Source organism: Arvicanthis niloticus, chromosome 5 (assembly GCF_011762505.2).
Source record: "Arvicanthis niloticus isolate mArvNil1 chromosome 5, mArvNil1.pat.X, whole genome shotgun sequence".
Taxonomy (NCBI): Eukaryota; Metazoa; Chordata; class Mammalia; order Rodentia; family Muridae; genus Arvicanthis; species Arvicanthis niloticus.
Window position 1 is genome coordinate 3,700,749 of NC_047662.1, and position 18,026 is coordinate 3,718,774.

General features: G+C 54.1%; 1 protein-coding gene across 4 annotated transcripts in view; it reads right to left on the reverse strand.

The window, feature by feature from the left end:
• Positions 1-12,710: 12,710 nt before the first annotated feature.
• Positions 12,711-18,026, reverse strand: part of Nphp4 (nephrocystin 4) — a 92,320-nt gene continuing 87,004 nt past the window's right edge. For 3 of the 4 annotated variants that reach the window (XM_076933637.1, XM_076933636.1, XM_034502472.2), the window contains exons 24-30: positions 16,645-16,801; positions 16,208-16,293; positions 15,635-15,720; positions 14,613-14,784; positions 14,192-14,371; positions 13,777-13,920; positions 12,711-13,264 (exon numbers count right to left, since the gene is read on the reverse strand). In XM_076933637.1, coding sequence (XP_076789752.1) covers positions 13,124-13,264; positions 13,777-13,920; positions 14,192-14,371; positions 14,613-14,784; positions 15,635-15,720; positions 16,208-16,293; positions 16,645-16,801 — 966 coding nt within the window. In that variant the 3' untranslated portion in view covers positions 12,711-13,123. Of the gene's footprint in view, positions 13,265-13,776; positions 13,921-14,191; positions 14,372-14,612; positions 14,785-15,634; positions 15,721-16,207; positions 16,294-16,644; positions 16,802-18,026 lie in introns of those variants that run through there. The other variant, XR_013110295.1, reaches the window with a different exon arrangement.

The window sequence follows — 18,026 nt, forward strand, 5'->3', positions numbered from 1 at the left end:
ATTCCACTGATCAAAGCGTATCACAGGCCACCCAAACTCAAGGGGGAGCAATTCTTCCTGATTACAGAAACCACAATGGAGACAATGTTGCAAGCCAGCTTGAAATGGGGACAATGTTATTCCTGTTACACTGCACTGATCAAAGCGTATCACAAGGCCACCCAAACTCAAGCAGGAGTAATTCTTCCTCCTGATTACAGAAACCGCAATGTTGTGTTACAATGTATAAAGACAAGAAGTGGTCACAAGCAGCCCTGCAACGCCTCTAGAAGAACCCTGTGTCTATGATAGCAACTTCCTTCTCCCTGCCCTCAATGGACTGTATTCAATTCCCAGGGGAAAATGCCCAGATTTGTGGGGTTTCTTCAGCTCTGGCTCAGAGCAGGGCCTCAGGGAGGGCAGATGATGAAGGCTCTGAGCTTAATTGTCTCACAGGAAAAGCAATGGATTCCTGAGCCCACACACTGTCCTTCCACGTGGCTGGAAGGTTAAGTGACACATCTCCAGCGATGGATTAGCTGCCCCTGGGGAGGCCGACAGGTCTTGGACAGGGAGCAAGGACCATCATACACTTATTCAGGTAAGAGACGGCTCCCACTGAATTGCCTGGCAGTTGGCTATGTCCTCTGCAAGTGTTTTACTCCTCCGTGACGTTTAGAGTTGCAGGATCCATTGTCTTCCCTGGAGCTTGAGCAGACCTTGGTTTGAGAGTCCAGACTCTGTCCCTGGGGACCTTTGTCATCTCAGCATCCCAGACAACAATGTGCTGTTCTATGTACAAATGACCCCATAGTGACAGAATTAGAGCAAGAAATTTGGGGGTAGATGGTCTACCTTTCGAGACCTAGGTATACCAAAGATGGCTTACAATCTCTTGAAGACCCAGGGTTCTGATCCAAGATGTGCTAAGGTGTCCCCTTCAAAGGTTAAGAATGAGCTAAATCCCTCCTCCTTGCAACTAGGCCCCAGCCTCTCAAGGAACCCATAGTGCGGCTCACTGAAGCCTGAGCGGAGGCTCACTGGTTGGCCAGGCCTGCAGGATAAGCAGTTTGCCTCCAGAAACTTGTGATTCATGGGCTCCAGCAGGGCTTAAAGTGCCTGTGGCAGATGGGAGTCCCTATGGAGCCTGTGCTGAATTGCAGCAGAAGAAAGTCTCAGACAAGTCCCCTGGGTTCTGGGGCAAAGTGACAGCGTCCTTGGCAGATACCTTGGCCCCTTTAGGGACAGATAGTTCAACAGTTGCTCAGTGTGACTGACATAGCCTCGATTGATTGTCTTGGTGGGATTTAGAATCACATAGGAGACACACCTCTGCATGCGTCTGTCAGTGAGGGCACTTCCGGTGGGTGGGAAGACACATCCTAAACGTGAGTGGTACCATCCTGTGTGCTGGAATAAAATGGAGGGAGAAAGCTGAACACCAGCATCACCTCTCTCCTGCTCCTGACCTCGGATGCAGTGTCACTGTGCCTCACACCCCCGTCACAGCGCCCTCCTCACCATGGTGACGGTACCTTCAAACTATAATCCAAATACAGTTTTTTTTTTCCTTTTGGGTGCTTTTTACTAGATATTTGGTCACTGTGACAAGAAAGGTAGCTAATACACCACAGAGTGTGTGTGTGTTCATGGATCTCTAAGGGACACATGGCACCAAAGGGAAGCAACATCTCCTGGACCAAGCCGTGGACGTGGCAAGCAGCACTCCCTGGGTGAGATGATCACCAGAGACTCAGGTGGGTCCTGAAGTTCATGGGTGGAGCACAGGAGAGACGAAGGCAAATCTTACAGCAAGAGACTGGCCTGAGGCCACGGTCCCCACCCTTAAAGAAGCTTCAGCTTATGAAAAAACGATGCAGAGTCTACCAGACCGAGCGAGTCTAGTGTTGAACATCATCCCATGATCCCCGCAGGGGCCGCTCAACTGGTAAAACGGATCAATCAAGGCCACAGATGGGCCCACTTCCCGCCGGGAGGAGAATTGCCTTCTCTGGAGATGATCCTCTCAACCTGCTGGCAAGAGGCCTCCCTCCGGCTTTACCCGCCGGGAGTGGGCAGAGCCAAACCCTCAGACAGCTACACACTCCCACCCGCCCCACTCAGTGAGCTAGAGCTCCAGAGCTCAGCACCGAACCCCGAGTCAGAGCAGCAAAGGTCAGACGTGGTCTCATCAACACCCAGCAGTGCAGGGTGGAGGCAGGACCCTCATCCCAGGACTGTCCAGGTCGGCCCTTGGAGAAAGAGATAAAACATTCTCAGGTCAGGCTGCTTCCAGACGGCCTTTGGAAACCCCTCCTCATCTCTGGAGCAGACATGTATTTCCCCGGAGAGACTTCCAGTATGAAAAGCATCCTTAAGAGGTAGCACTGTGTAGTGGTTATGAGAACTTCTGTGTCATTTGAAGCATAGCTGTGTTAATGATTGGGGTCTCACACATTCAAGATGAGACTGAGGGTGATGGCTTAAGGGATGGAGGGAATAATGGCTGAGGGGATAGTCAGGATGATAGATGATGTGGCAATAACATGGTGGGGGTGGTGGGTGCCAGAGAGTGATCGTGTTGGCCATACCATAGTGATGTCTGAAGTGTGGTGATGGTGATGGTGACGGTGACGGTGACGGTGACGGTGGTGGTGATGGTGGTGGTGGTGATGGTGGTGGTGACGGTGACGGTGATGGTGATGATGGTGATGGTGATAGTGACAGTGGTGGTGATGAGGATGATGATGGTGGCAGTAATGGCTACAGTGTCAGCAGTTTTATTGAGATGATAACAGTACCAGCAATGTCTAAGAGGAGGGAGATGGCAATGATAGACAGACATCATTCCCATTTGCAATGATGAGTGGAATTAATGATTCTCAAGTTCTATCTCGCTTCTTAAATCAGTGCTGGGAATTCAACTTCAGAGCTGCCCGCTTGTGTGGCAAACACCTTATCAACTAAGCTAGCTCCCTGGCCCCCGTTGGCCCCGTTTTGTAGGGGTTCAACTCCAGCTGACAGGCTTTGCCCTCAGCCACCAAATCTGCGAATAGCATACCACAGTGTGAGCCCAGAGCAGTCTGATGTCTGAACCTGGTCCTTAGCCACAGACCAGCCGAGGCTGGGGACAACAGCAGTGCCTTTGGCCGGGGGTGGGGTGGGGGTTCCTGGGACCTGCACCTGACACTTGAAGTGAGTGAGCCTGAGGCCAGAGCCCCAGCCTACGGGATCCAACATTAATTCCAGGTGGCTAGAGTCATAACTGAACTAAGTTCTTGGGTCCCCACTGGTGCTGGACAGCAAGCACACATTGCAGTGAAGGACGCCGCGTGACCACTTGAGTAGCGCCTGACCTGCAGAAACTTCCCTGGAGGTGAGCAGGACTGGCTGTGACTCCGCTAAGTGCGAGTTTGCTAGGAGAACGCCATCTGCCACTTGCGCCTTCTCTTGTGTGACACCTTTGGTGCTGCTCATGGGCAACTTCCAGGCTGTAAACTGACTTCAGTTCTTCCCACGGGAACTCAGGTCGGGTGCCTGGGGACACCCATGCTCCACCCCTGCTCACGTGTCACAGGCACCTGACTTCCCTGATGAACACGTGTCGGGCTCCCTCCCTGTCCCCACTCCTCTCCCCTCACTGTGAACAAGCCACCTCACCCTAGCAATGAACACTCAACTCCGCAGTCTGTGGGCAGCGACTGGATTGTTGCACAGGGGAGACCACACGGCTCCTGGCCCGTATGTAGTTCTGTGCAGGAGTCCTCCGAGCCATGGGTTGTCCCAGAGGTATTGCAGAGCCCTGGCACCCAAGTAGTTTGCTATTACTTTGAATGGAAGCTGAACCCAGGGTAGCCTTCTGCATTTCTCTTAGGTGTCAATGGACGTTCATTCCGACTTCCTGCACATGCTTTCCCATAACACACAGGAGCACCAGAGCCTAGATTTGTTGGCTCCACACACAAGACAGCTACCATCCCACAGCTGCCTCATGGTGCCTCTCACCACCTGCCCTCACCACCTGCCTCCACCACCTGCCCTCACCACCTGCCTCCACCACCTGCCCTCACCACCTGCCCCCACCACCTGCCCCACCACCTGCCCTTACCACGTGTTCTCACCACCTGCCCCCACCAGCTGCCCCCACCACCTACCCTCACCACCTGCCCCCACCATCTACTCTCACCACCTACCCTCACCACCTGCAGGCAACTGACTCAGTTCTCTAATGAGCTCCAGGTAGCAGCCAGTATCCTCGGCCCTATTCCCATCACCAATGATCCAGGTGTGAGACAGTCAGATTCAGAGGCATTCCCTGTGCCAGTCAGAAGAAACTGTGGCCAGTAGACATGTGTGTAAGTGTTTCCCTTCCAGGGTTCCCCCCAACTCCATACCCAGTCCCTGCCTGTTGCCTCTACAGGTTGGGACACTGTGGCAGGGACACCATTTCTAAACTAGAAGTAGGCTAGTGTCACACAGTGCCCAGCTAAATGACTCAAACACATTCTTTTGTCTCCATGGCTCTGTCACTGGTCACTAGACACCCCAGTCCATGAAACCCAGAGTCCTGCATTCCTCTGGCTCTGCTCTAGAGGAGGAGGAAATAGGTACAGCTTCCCCATCACAGCCTAGAAGAAGAGGAGGCAAGACCCCAACCTCAGCCTTCAGCTCATCCCAGGCGCTAATGGGTCTTAGGATAGGTAATGTCTATGAGATATCTCACGGCTGCAACCAGTGAATTGAAGCAACCTTAGTCAACTACAGATGCAAAGGATAGGGAGCTTCAATCGGTGCGTGACAGCCACTCCTGGCCAGGGGAAGGGAACATCCGGATGGCCATCTCCCCGCATTCTTGCTCAGAGGCCCCAAGAAGGGGATGCAGCTCACTCCTACACATGCGTGCCTGCTGATCCCTTTCCCCAAAATGCCCTTCCTGCTGGGCTCACTGCAGGCTATGAGCACAAGGGAACAGAATGCTTGGAGCGGCCTCTGGGGCACCTCCTCATGAGACACAAGGTTTGGGGGACAGACTCCTGCCTGTCATGTTCCACATTCCCAGGGCCAAGGATGACTTCAGTTTCTCTGTACTCGGTGAGTGACAGCCATTGACAGTTGCTCTGGGGAATGTGGTTCTTGTAACGTGTTGAGGAGTGAGGTGGTCCAGGGAAGCACAGACTTGAGGAGCGGGTGACTGACAGGTCACATGACAATGATGCTGCCTCAGGGAGCAGTGCCCACCCAGCCTGCTGTGGCCTGAGGAGGTCTCCAAGATGCCTGTCATTCACCACTAGGGCAGGGAGTGACGCTACTCTTTGTCTTCCTGTACCAAATGGGCTCTGTACACCATGGCTCTGACAGGATAGGTGTTGACCTGAGGGAGGAGCGGGAGGAGGGTGAAGGGGTGTCCTCTTGCTGAGTCACCAGTGCTCCTAGAATGTCACCCACAGAGACATTGGGAGTCTTCAGACAAAAGCTGTGAGGGTCCTTTGGTGATAAACATCCTTAGAGAGGGACCCTAAAGGGTGCTGCACACTGGGACTTACCTGGGGGTCCCCAGGACAGCTCCAGCGCAGCTCAAGGGACTGACTACAACATGTAGCAGCTAAGGATGCTAGCCCTCCATTACCACTCCTGTATCCCGTTTTCCTCACACGGAAGGACCATCTCTATGCCCCAAAGGATCACCAAGACTTCAAACTCTTGTTGTCATTGGTCCCACATCCTTGAGCTCTTCCTGGATCCAGAGTGCTGTTGGTGCCTCGGCATTCTGTGGTTCCTCCCAGGGGTGTTTTCACAGTCTTGGTTGGCTAGTGTGGATGTCTCCCAGCATGCTGGTTACAAAGGTCCTCTTCTTTCTTCCTTCTTCTTCTTCTTCTTCTTCTTCTTCTTCTTCTTCTTCTTCTTCTTCTTCTTCTTCTTCTTCTTCTTCTTTTCTTCTTCTTCTTCTTCTTCTTCTCCTCCTCCTCCTTCCTTCTCCTCCTCCTCCTTCCTTCTCCTTCCTTCTCCTCCTCCTCCTCCTCCCTCCTCCTTCTTTTCTTCCTCTTCCTCTTCCTCCTCTTCCTCTTCTTCTTCCTCTTCCTCCTCTTCTTCTTCCTCCTCCTCCTCCTCCTCCTTCCTTCTCCTTCCTTCTCCTCCTCCTCCTTCTTTTCTTCCTCTTCCTCTTCCTCTTCCTCTTCCTCATCCTCTTCCTCTTCTTCCTTCTCTTCCTTCTCCTCCTCCTCTTCCTCTCCTCCTCCTCTTCCTCTTCTTCCTTTTCCTTTTCCTCCTCTTCCTCCTTCTCTTCCTCCTCTTTCTCCCCTTCCTCTTCCTCTCCTCCTCCTCTTTCTCCTCCCCCTCTTCTTCCTCTTTCCTCCTCCTTGTCCCCTTGTCCTCCTCCTCTTCCTCTTCTCCTCCTCTTCCTTCCTCTTCTTCCTTAAAGCCTATGGCTGTGAAGGCAGAGCCTGTGCCTGATAGGTTCTTAGTTCCCCCATCTCACTCCTCCTGCCCAGAGTCTCTTGACAACTCTTGGACCAAAGGGAAAGCCTCTGGGATGATGTAATATTGACAGAGCCCTAATGACCTCCTTGAGTTGTGAATGTCAGAAGATGTTCCAACCCAGGCCAGAAATCAAGATGTTGCTTCTTAGGAAAATCAGCAGATGAGACAGTATGTGCTCCTTGGAGAGTCAGCCCAGGGGACACCACTTTCTACTTCAGAATCCATTCTGGTTGTTTTAACAAAGTCAAGCTTGACCTTGTAACATATTCCCTGGTCTCTGGGTCCCCTGGCCCACCTTCCCACGACCAGAGCATACTCTGCTGGGATTACAAATCAGCTGCTTTCTGAACTAGAGGGTACAGCTATTCCTCACCATGTCCCAGCTGAGCCTTAGGGAACCGTGTCTCACAGCACCCCTCTCTCCTGCCCTATCCATGGGCATCTCTGGGCTTTGCCAAGTGTCACTCAGCAAGGCTGAGGGAATGTCAGAGAGTGGGGTTCTGGCAGGACTGTCCCTGAACCCACATGCTCAGCATCTCAGCTTCTGCCCTCTCTAGTTCCTTCTTGATCTTTCCAGGAACTTCTTGGCCCCATCACAGGGCTGACTGAGGTTTAGGTCATGGAGTGCCCCCATCTCTCCCCAGGAGTGGAGAAAGAGCCCTGGGAAAGGAAGGCTTCTAGCCCAGCAGCTGTTTTTCTGACCGAAGCCTATGCTTTCTACAGACTTGAGCTCCATGCCGAGGCACCAAAGTTTTATCAAGCAGACTCTGCCGGGCTAGCCTGCTTCACTCTAGTGAACATACTGTGTGTTCGATAAGCCGACCCGGATAATGGCATCTAAAGCAGGAAATCCAGGAAGCAGAGGAGGAAGCTTCTGCTCCATTTCTGTGAGTCAATTCCATCTTACAGCAATAAAAATAAAATTAGAAGAATTCTCCTCAGTGGCAAGCACGAGTCAAAACGACAATTATGTTTTATTAAGTCGGATCTGCTAATAAGTTTATGTGCCCATCTGCCTTCCCCTCCCTGTCTGCATTCCACCCTCAGGGGCCTGGGAGAAGGAGACAGACCCTGCAGGATGTGCTGCTGGTCCTCGCCAATGGTACATTTATAAGGGGCTCGAAGCGGTGGCTGAGACAGTCAGAGCCTCATCTCAAGCAGAGGTGCCAGAGGACAGCCCGCTCACCCGAACTCTTTCCTTCATGAACCCCCACAGACCAATCCCTCCCACATCCTGGAGAGGAAAGGCGTAGATAGGCTATCTGTAGATTCATTTGATCATTATGAATATCTAATTTTCCTCCCAATGCGGAAGAAATGGCAGGGATATAAAAAAGCACAAGCAAGCAGAACGCAGGGAGCGACATGAGCATGGTCTCATTACTGGGGACAACTTCATCAGGCGCCCTGAGATGAATACAGATCAGGTTCCCACTCAGACCCACGAACAAAACGAAACCGGAAGCCTGAATGTCGGGGGTTTTCATTTTGCAGCATGGTGGCAGGAAGCTACCTGATACACTCTTTCCCCAAGCGAGCTCTGAGCCCAGGGAGCTGCATCAGGTGGGTCCCAGATCATTAAGGGAACTTGAGTCAGAGACAGTGAGTGGCGTGTGGCAACAGCTTCTCAGCCCTTCACCCCAGACAGGGCTAGAAGCGCCTACCAGCTAATAGCAGGAGAATGCGGGTTACAGTGTGGGCACAATGGCAGCCTGAGAGTGGGACAGGCTGAGCCATGGGCGTCTGGGCTCCTCCAGGTACTGTGCCATGCCCCTGGGAAATGTCCCTGCCACAGAAGAGGATGTGGGACAAAGACATCACTTGCAATGCTCAGAATAAGACGAACACATGGCAGACCTTGTCAGTGCTACTTACAATGTGGCAGTAGCCATGTGTGGAGTCCTTCTGTGTGTCAGCCCTGGAACTCCACAGGGTACCTGTGCAAGAGTGGCTGGTTAATTCTACCCTGCAGGGAAGTGACTCAGCCTACCGCATGCAGAGGCTGATGGCTCAGCTTCTCACTGACACAACTGAGACCTTTGGGAGAGATGTTACTGTCCCTACCTTCTGAAGGCAGGGGGATGCATAGTGAGAACCGTGTCCCAAGGGCTGTGGGCAGGTAAGTTAATCCAGCATCCAGTAAAAGCCTCCTGCAGGTGCTGAGCTCACCATGAAACTCTTCCCTTGACCCTGAAGAGACCACAGTGGTGACGGCACATCAACCTTGGGCACCTTCTAGAAGCAAGCTCTTGCACAGTGCAAAAAGCTGCAAAATATCCCCTAGAACATCAGAATTCCTGCCTGCTGTCACATAAGACACTCTGTCAGCTACAGCACCCCAGCCTTGGACCTCACTGCTCCCAGATGTTAAATAGAGAGAAAGGACCCAGGAGTCACCCTCTAGCTGCATCCTGCCCCTGGGTGCCCTGAACTGGCCATCTAAACGGACCCAGCGTTAGCATCCCTCCCTGGGAGCACAGCTTTGAGCCACATGAGACCAAGGGTGGCTATGAATGCAGCTCAATGCAGGATTACAAACCTACTCAAAACGCTGAGTTTTTGTTTTATTTTGTTTGTAATTCAATTGTCTGGTTCTTGAGAACAAACTTAGTAAATGGCGTCCATGTCACTGTGTCAAAGGTTAACAGTGTGGCTGGCAAGTTGGCTCAGCAGGTAAAGGCACCTGTCACAAAAGCCACGCAAGCCACACAAGCCACACATGGCACAAGCTACACAAGTTATGCAAGCCACACAAACCACACACACAAACCACACAAGCCACACACACAAACCACACAAGCCACACAAGCCTGGTGAGCTGAATCTGATCCTAATGTAAAGGTGGGGAGAGAGAATTAGCTCCACAGAGCTGTTCCCTTCTCTCCACGTGTGTGCTGTGACATGTGCACCCCAGTGTGCGCACACACACACACACACACAAATCATGCTAATGCATGTTCAATAATAGCAATAATAATAACAATAAATAATTATTTAAAAAATAATTATTGGAGGCCAGTCCACTTCCCCGATGCTTCTGGACAACAGTAGCTGGAGGCGGCATAGCTTGGTGTTATTCCAGGAAAATGATTCAGTTAGCTTACCCTCACCCGAACAGCCTGCAAGGGGTCCTCGTACACTGTGGCCTTTATGGAATCAATGGCAGAAATATTAGCTGTCACGCTCCATCTGACTGGAGCAGCGGGGTCACCACGTGTCACTACATGTGTTCCGATGGGTCTCTGCTTGTCAGCCTAACACACCATAAAAAAAATAAAATCATGACATTGTGCCCTCGGGGTGTGTCACCTCATGCAGAGGGCAGGTTTGGGGGTCCAGGAAGGACACTGAGAGGCTGTAGGCACCGAGGGCAGGGATGCTGTATGCTTGAGCAATCTGTGACCACCATACCCTTCACTGGGGTCCCTCTGTGTGGTTCCCAGGGCACCATGCACATGGTGGTCCTCGGGCTAGGACCAAGGGACACTGAGTCTAGAGCAGGTTGCATGACAGGACAGGGTGGGGCAGGGGGATTGCTGCCAGCACACCAAAGAGCCTAAGACTTGGCTGCTAAGTAAGTTAACATCAAGCAGTTGCCCGAGCATCCCAGCCTTCTGAATAGGGTGGCAGACTCCCGCCTGCTGGCCTGAAGGAACACGCCCATGATGATTCGCAGGGTCCAGGTGGCCGTCCAGTCCTGACACCCCCTCATCATTCTAAACCAGCAGGCCTAGGCTTTGGGGGACCCTTGCTCCTGAGTAGCAGCTGCCTCAACTGTCTCGTAGCTACTCTTCCTTCTCCACCCACCCTGGCCTCCCTCGGGGTCCCAGCTCCAGGTCCTGTTTCAGGCCACGATGCTTCAGAAATGAGTTGTTTCCAGCAGTGTCTGTTTCCAAATGCTCATCAATTTCAGCTTTTGTTTCCCCAGTTTCCAGTCACAACCGGTTATTGCAGGTGATGGATAGGAACTCACCCTGCATTAAGCTGCCCGTGGCCGATGTGGCCCAGAGCCAAAGGCCTAGGGAGGGCTGTGGAGAGCAGGAGGGTATGGGTGGGCTGCGGGACCAGCAGGCTTGGCTCTAGCTGGCCACCTTTTTCTCCACACCTCCTGGTGTGGAAAGCCCAGAACACCACCAGCTCTGAGGCCTCATCCAGACCGGCCTCCCCAGCATGAAGCTGATGAGAAGACTCTCAGTGGCCACGCCTCCCTAGCTGTTCTAGAGGCTTCCATGGTTGAGTTTTATGAAGAGGTGATGGAGGAGAGACCCTGGTCTTCCTGAGCTCCCGGCCCTGGTCAGGACAACGCTTGGCTCCTCCTACTCCCAGGTTTGCCTCTGTTCCATCCACTCCTTGCTTCTGGCTCTGCACCCCAGGATCATCCAGAGAAACAAACCCGGTGTTCGTGATGTAATCTGTTTAAGGAACTGACTCACAGGTTTGTGGGGCTTCAAGTGTAGATTTGGGGGAGCAGGCTACAGGCTGAAAACACTAAAGAGTAGAGGATGTAGCTGGACCCCAAACATCATCTGGAGGCAGAATCTCCTCCCAGGAGACCTCAGTCTGCCATAAGCCCTCCTCACACTGGACCACGACCACCCATCATAGAGAGAGACTCATGCAAAGCTCCCTGGCCAGAAGTTAAACCTGTCCATGAACTATCCCTTCCCCACAGGAGCATATGGATGTGTTTGAACAAACGCCTGGCACTGTGGCCCAACCACAGGGAACAGCCACCTCTTCCTGAAGCCAATACCACCCTTACCTGAAGCACCTCTGGGCAAGCATCCAGTGTGGGTTTCACTGAATGCAACTGTCCTATGGACCCCTCATCATGGGCGTACCTCTGAGCCAGGATCTCCTCCAGGGTCAAGGTGCAGAGCTAGGATGCTCGCACATGAGGGGCAAGCCCAGACTCAGGCTCAGCCAGGGCTGGTAGTCTCATGAGGCTGTGGCACTGGTAGACTAAAGCTGCCCTGCTGCTGGTCAGAGGCATTAAGGTGACAGAAATCTATCTGAAGGTCCTGGTATATCTGGGGCAGCAGCAACACCATGTACCACTTCTTACATAGCCTGCTCAGTGTTGATGAAGTAGCCAAAACTCAGAGATACTCCCCAGTCTCAGGGGCCACCTAAGCCCTGCAGGCTGAGCATCCTCACGTGGGCACAGCTGCACAGCTGGCTTCCCACTCCCATGCCCAGCAGCAACACAGGTACAAGACCTACTTCAGAGTTTGCGATGTCCCCAGACAAGGCCATCTGATGGCTGCCCTCAATCTGGAGTCTCTGCTATACCAGGGGAAGGGGCTGTGCCCACTCTGACTGTCCACATTCCTGCCTGAGGGGCTGGAGGTGGCTTTGTAACAGGGGACCCCAGGGCCCAGGCTTCCCCCGGCTGACAGCCCTGCAGCCTAATCCTCCCCTCTGCTTCTACACAGTTCATTCCAGGCTTGTCCCGCTGCCCAAGGACTCAGCCATGCCCAAGGCAGGACTCTGGCTAATACTTTCCACACCACGAGAAGATGGTTCTGGCCACCCTCCCCGGAGAATAGGGGGAAATGAGATATGAGGGTTATCTAGCCACAGATGTGAGTGTTACCCTAACCTAGACCCGAGTCCTGCTCCACCCCCCAGAGCTGAGGGTAGCCCTCTACAGGCCCTGGCATGGTGGAAACCAGAGAGGGAGGGGTGCCTGGTGGAAGGAAAGGGCTGTCATGACCTCCCAGGGCCGAGTAGGCAGCTCAGAAGGAAACAGTCTAAGACAGGAAGCTTTACAAACATTGAGCCTCTGACGTCAGCTTAAGCCTGTGGTCAGACTGGAAACAGTGCAGCTTCAGCCTCATCGTGGGCAGCCAGGGTCTGCACTGTGCTGGCCGGGCTTCAGGGAAATGGCATGGGGCTTCTCGGGGCACTAGGAGCCCTCTTTGGTGGAAACCACTTACAAGCATCTGCAGAGTAGACAGTGTGGTCTGTTGGCCAGAAAACTCAGTTCCCTGTGAAGCTGAAGTGGGTATCTGCTGGGCCTAAGGAGGGGGGAGCGGGGATGGGGGAGCAGGAAGCCGAGCGGGCCTTGGCAGACAGGGGCACAGGACTGTGGCAGGGGACACACACTGCTTATCACTACATGCTTGATGCTGCATCCTTCTCCCAGCTGGAGGGCAGCAGGTACCCTGCCCCCCTCAGGCAGGCCTGGGAGCTGCAGGCCCCGCACCCCATCACTTCAGCAGGAGGAGCCCCAGAAAAACATCAGAAGAGACTTGACAGCACAAGTGAGGTGCTTCATTCAATAACTTAAAAAAAAACAGATACAAAAGAATTTCAGTATAAAATACATAGCAAATTAAAATATTTTATGCTCATTTAAAAAATCTAGTAAGAAAAACATAATTTTGTCATTGGAAATGATTTATAAAACAGTTTGTTCTAGACGGTGACGGTCTGAGAGTCACGGGGTGTAACACAGCTCTGTGTGTGTCACAGGCAGAGTGGGCCACGGCTGTGACCCCCGAGGTCACATTCGCTCAGAGGATACTCTCAGCTTAGCTGAGGTGTTTTACACCACGGCCGGGAACACCTCTGTCTCTCCCCACTCTGCACGCCGGTCCTGGAGTCACAGTGACGTCTGCAGGGAGGGGCTCTCGGGAGTGCACTCTGGCCTCACGCTGTCCCCTCACTGATAGAGGACCTTCACACAGAATGTCTCTTCATTCTTGTCCTCCTGGTCATTGATGTAGATCAGGATCTCTTCCTGCCCGGGGCTGCCGCTTGGCACGAATCGCAGGCCAATGGTGTAGGTCTCTCCTCCCGCCACCTGAAAGAGCATGGTTTCAGCATCTCCTCAGCTTCTGCTCTTCTAGAACGGAGACAGGTCACATGGGCGAGACACTCCACCTGGGGCACATCCGGGCTGCGAAGACCCCCGGGACTGATGGAGGTCGTGAGGACCAGGCAGCCCTGTGCAGGCCCAAAGCTGCTGCCTGCTGCTTACTCAGGGCTGTGTGGAGAACTGGTGGTGCTCCTTTCCCAGGCACCACTCTATAAGGAATGTGGGGTCCCTCGACCCACTAACAGACAGCCCTGCACTCCCACCACCCACTCGCACCCTCCTAGTTCAGTCATGTTTCCTCAGAGGAAATCCATCTGCCTGTGGTGACATTGGAGGTCAGGGTCTTCCACTGGAGGACAGAAGGGCCAGGAGGGGTCACCTGCCACCTGAAGCACTTCCCAGGGGGCCTAAGTGACCCCAACTTTTCAGAGCCTGCCAGCGGGGAGCCTGAGTGTAGCACTATCTCCTGTCACACTCCCAGCCCACTGGGGCAGCACCTGGAAGGAGTCCTCCTTGAAGTGCAGCAGGTCGGGGCGGTCGCTGTGCAGACGGTAGGTCCTCCGAGAAGGGTAGGGGTTGGTGTAAGTGATCCGCTTGTTGGCACCCTTCCCGTCCCCTGCTGCCATGGTGATCTCAAAGGCCTGGGGGGAGGGGTAGAACAGAGACACAGTGGCTGCTGGCTGACCTGAGTATTTCCCTAGTACAGATGATCCACCTGGCCCGGGAGCCTGGGATATCCACCAAGATAAGACAGACCAGCCTTCCAGAGCCATCCCAGAGGCCCACTCAGCCTCACCCACGGCCCTGGATCGGGGTAGCTGGGTCCCAAGGCCAGGTGATGCCGTCACCCACGAGACACAACAGAGGTCCTGTGATGTCTTTGCCCCCAACCTGACCCCAATGTCTACAAACCTTGGAAATGAGCGGCTGGCGGCAGGAGAGGCACACGAGCCATGAGGCGACCAGCTGGTGGTAGTCCACGTCCACAAGGTTGAGATGGACAAAGCGGCTACCAGCCCTCCTCGGCCTCACGCCCACGTGCAGGTCCTGTACCCCGTGAGGTGGCAGCACAAAGACACCGGCAGGGTCTGTCTTCAAGGACAAGGGAGAGGTCAGGACACAGCCCCCCTGTGGTGATGCAGTTCCTGACAGTCACCTTTTATGAATCCCAAAAGCCTTTAGGGTATGAACTGGTCCCTCATCCTCAACACCACACACACCCAGCGAGAGGGGGGGGAGGAGCTGTGGAAAGGCCACCAGCTACCCAGGTGCCTCTACACGCCAGGCCAGGATAGACCCGGGGCAGCAACCCCACCTCGGAGAAGGGCCTTACCTTCAGTTCCTGAGGATGGGAGGTGAAAGCTCTCACTTTCCTAACGGTCTGTGTCCCCCGTAGGACGAGGGACAGACGGGTCAGCTGTCCTGCGACACAGGAAACATCCACACGCTGCAGGGAGTGGAGGCAGACCTGCCATGTCTGCACAGGCACCGCCAGCCAGCGATCCCTGCAGATGACAGGGACCATCCACACATCTTTAGCAGATGAACATCTACAGGAAACTCGCTAGGGATGACTCCAGGAGGGCTGGGAGCCACGCAGCCACAGGCAGAACTGCAGAGAGCGGAGGGGGAGCCCTGTGTACAGGGCTGGGGCAAGCTACCCTGTGCTAACCTGGACTCTCTCGAGCTGGGGCTGTGGTGGGGCCCACAGGCCTGAGCCCAAAGCCTGACATCAAATGTCAACCATGAGATTCCATAGCAAAGCCATAAAATGGGACAGGGTGTTCACAGGCTGCTACGAGGAACCACTGAGAAATGTTTACATGGTACGTGTGGCACGCAGCCCCTCGCCCCTGAATACAGCTGACTCCCATAGCCCCCACCGTCAGAAGCCCTGCAGGAGGTATCCTAGGTTGCCCCAGTTTTAACTCCCAGTGGGCTCCAACTGGAACTGTTTAGCTGGGTAAGGTCAAGGCATGGCTGGACTAGCTTCAGGCCACAGACAGTGGGGCTGAGCCCCCCAGCTGCTCTCAGGAGTTCAGTGCAAATCCTCTGAGAGACAGGGTGGTGAGAGTTCTCTTGTGCTGGCTCTGGGTCAGAAAGCTGCACTGTCCCTTCCTTGGAGGGTATTCTTCATGGCCATCTCTTTGGGCTACTATGCTATTCTGGGCTAGAACATACTATCAGCAAGCCCCTCCCACACCCCCACACCCCCATTGGCCACAGAGCCCAGCCTGAGTCAGCACTTCCCTCACAGACAACCAGGCCACTGGGGAGCATCAGGTCCCTTGACGCCCAGACCAGACTGCTCATCCCCCCACCCCCACATCCCCAGGTCCCCTGGTTTGTGCTTACGCATAAATGACAACAAAGAAGTCTTTGATCTCTGGGCTTGGACCGCTGGCTACCTTAAGGAACACATCCCTTGGTTCACCAGGGCCCTGTGGAGCACAGCAGGAGACACCCGTTGGTTCCTACCCAGGAGTCCTCGGCTGGATGACTCAAGGCAGGTGTGCTCTGCCCCTCCCCCACACGGTTTCCTCACTGCACGAGATCACAGCTTCTTGATCTTATATCGATTTCAATAATTACATTCCACAGACTCCTGTCTAACTTCCCAAGCAGTCGTAATACAATTAGTGCCCACAGCCTCTGCACAACAGCAATTAGTAAGTGCCTCTAATTACCAGGCTCAGTTCACTTCTCGTGCCTTTTCTCAAAACTCAGACTGAGAGAATCAGGAACTCTGCTAGCAGCAGACCTGGAAGCTCCTCCAGAAGGCCCCTCAGGAGGTGAGAACAGCCCTCCCGCCCTGCACACAACCCTCAACCCCAGCTTGAGCCCCAGGGGAGAGTGCAGGCATGCAGGGATGATGGGAGAGGCTCCCCCAAGGATCTGCCCAAGGTGAGGCTAACACTCCTGACATACCACGTTCTGGGCCTCACAGATGACATTTGGGTCACTGCATCGAACGTGGACTGGGGGGTCCTCGCCAGGCATCCCCACGGGAGCACCTGCAAATGGAGAAAGGTGCCACTTACCCCAGAGTGGGCATGCATAAAATGTGTGACCAGGGATGCAGACGCTGCCACCCTGACCCAGCATATTCCTCGGCCTCTCATCAGGCTGCTAATCAGAGGGCATGGCCAGGCACAAGCAAAGAATCACCACCAGCCCGCACACCCTCACGCCTGATGAGGAGAGATCTGCACCTTATCACTGCAGAGAAAGCTGGAAGCTTCTCCTTCAAACCATAAATGCAAGTCAGAACTTTGAAGGTGCCACTTGTCACCATGGAGAGATAGATGCCTCCTCCCATTAGCTGAACCTACCTGATGGCAGCCACAGGGCTGTGTGGGACTTGCCTGGAAGCGTGTGCCAGGGAGGCAGGCGGATGGCCTTCTTCAGGAAGGTGAGTTCGGGGTGGTAGAAGCGGAAAACCTGGTCCACCACGTGGGGCTGGGGCTCCACGGTCAGGCAGAGCACAGCAATGGGCTGGCCAGTCTCCACCCGGAAAAGGACCTGTGGACATGGACACACGGTGGCCTCGTGGGTCCCTCTGGACAGCACGAGGATCTCACCGTCACCCCTCAAAGTGAGACGAGAAATAGACATTGTCAGAAGTGCCTCTGTAAGTGCACAGCTGAAGGAACCAGCAGGCTGGACCCAGGGCAGTGGCCAGCTCGGGGTGCCCTCCAGCAGGCTAGACCCAGGGCAGTGCCCAGCTTGGGGTGCCCTCCAGACATGCCAGGTCCTGAGCTTATGCCAGGTTCACTCCTAAAATGCCAGAAGACCAGCTCGCCACGCAGTGCCAAGAACTACTCCAGTCTCATTTCCACAGGCTGGGATGTGCGTGTGGGAACACTGCAGAGGGCAACAGTACTGTGTTTAGGGACAGAGCACTTTGGCCCCCACAGAAAAGGAGGCACTGTCTAAACCAAAGAGGGCTAGGAACTTCCCTCTGTCAAAGTAGTAGTTACAAAACCACTCAGCTATACAGAACTGACAGCCAAGTAGTGTAATGGGGGGCTTTTGTCATGATAGACACACACGGTACAAACGTGCACAGAGACACGGGTGTACAATACACGCTTGACACACTGAGAAGAACCTGAGGGGGATGGCGGGCGGGAAGCGAGATCATTCCAATAATGCACCTTATTTTAGTTTGAATCTGGATTCCTGTAAGTGTTCCTCAGTTTCCACGCTAACCTAAAGCTGGCTGGAGACCCCGGTCCCACCTTCAGTACTGCGACACGGGGCCAAATGAAGGACTTCCCTTGACTACTTTGAGCAGGGCGGGAAGAGCTGCAGCTACAGGCTTGCGAACTGCAGGGCAGCCGACCAGCCAGCTACTTGCAGCCGAAGAGGCGGAGGCGAGAGTCCAGCCTTGGGACAGGCTCCGGACACTGCAGCCGGGTCATGGGCAGCAACAGCTGCTTCCTGAGCAGTGATGACTGTGACGGTAGCCATAGCAACGAGGGGCAGCTGAGCAGTTCCGAGTGGTCACGGCAGGGACATGTCGGAAGGATGGGTGCGGAACGAGGGATGAGATCCGAGGCCGAGGAAGGCTAAACTGAGCCAGAGATAAACTGCACTTCCTGGCTACTGGAAGAGTTCCAGAAACTACCAAGTCTCTGGGGGCCAAGGTCTTGGATATCCTAGGCCCAGGACTGTAATAATGGCTGCTGTCTTACAGGTAAGAAACCCTGACATCCTTGGCTTTCATGGAACTAACACTTGAGCT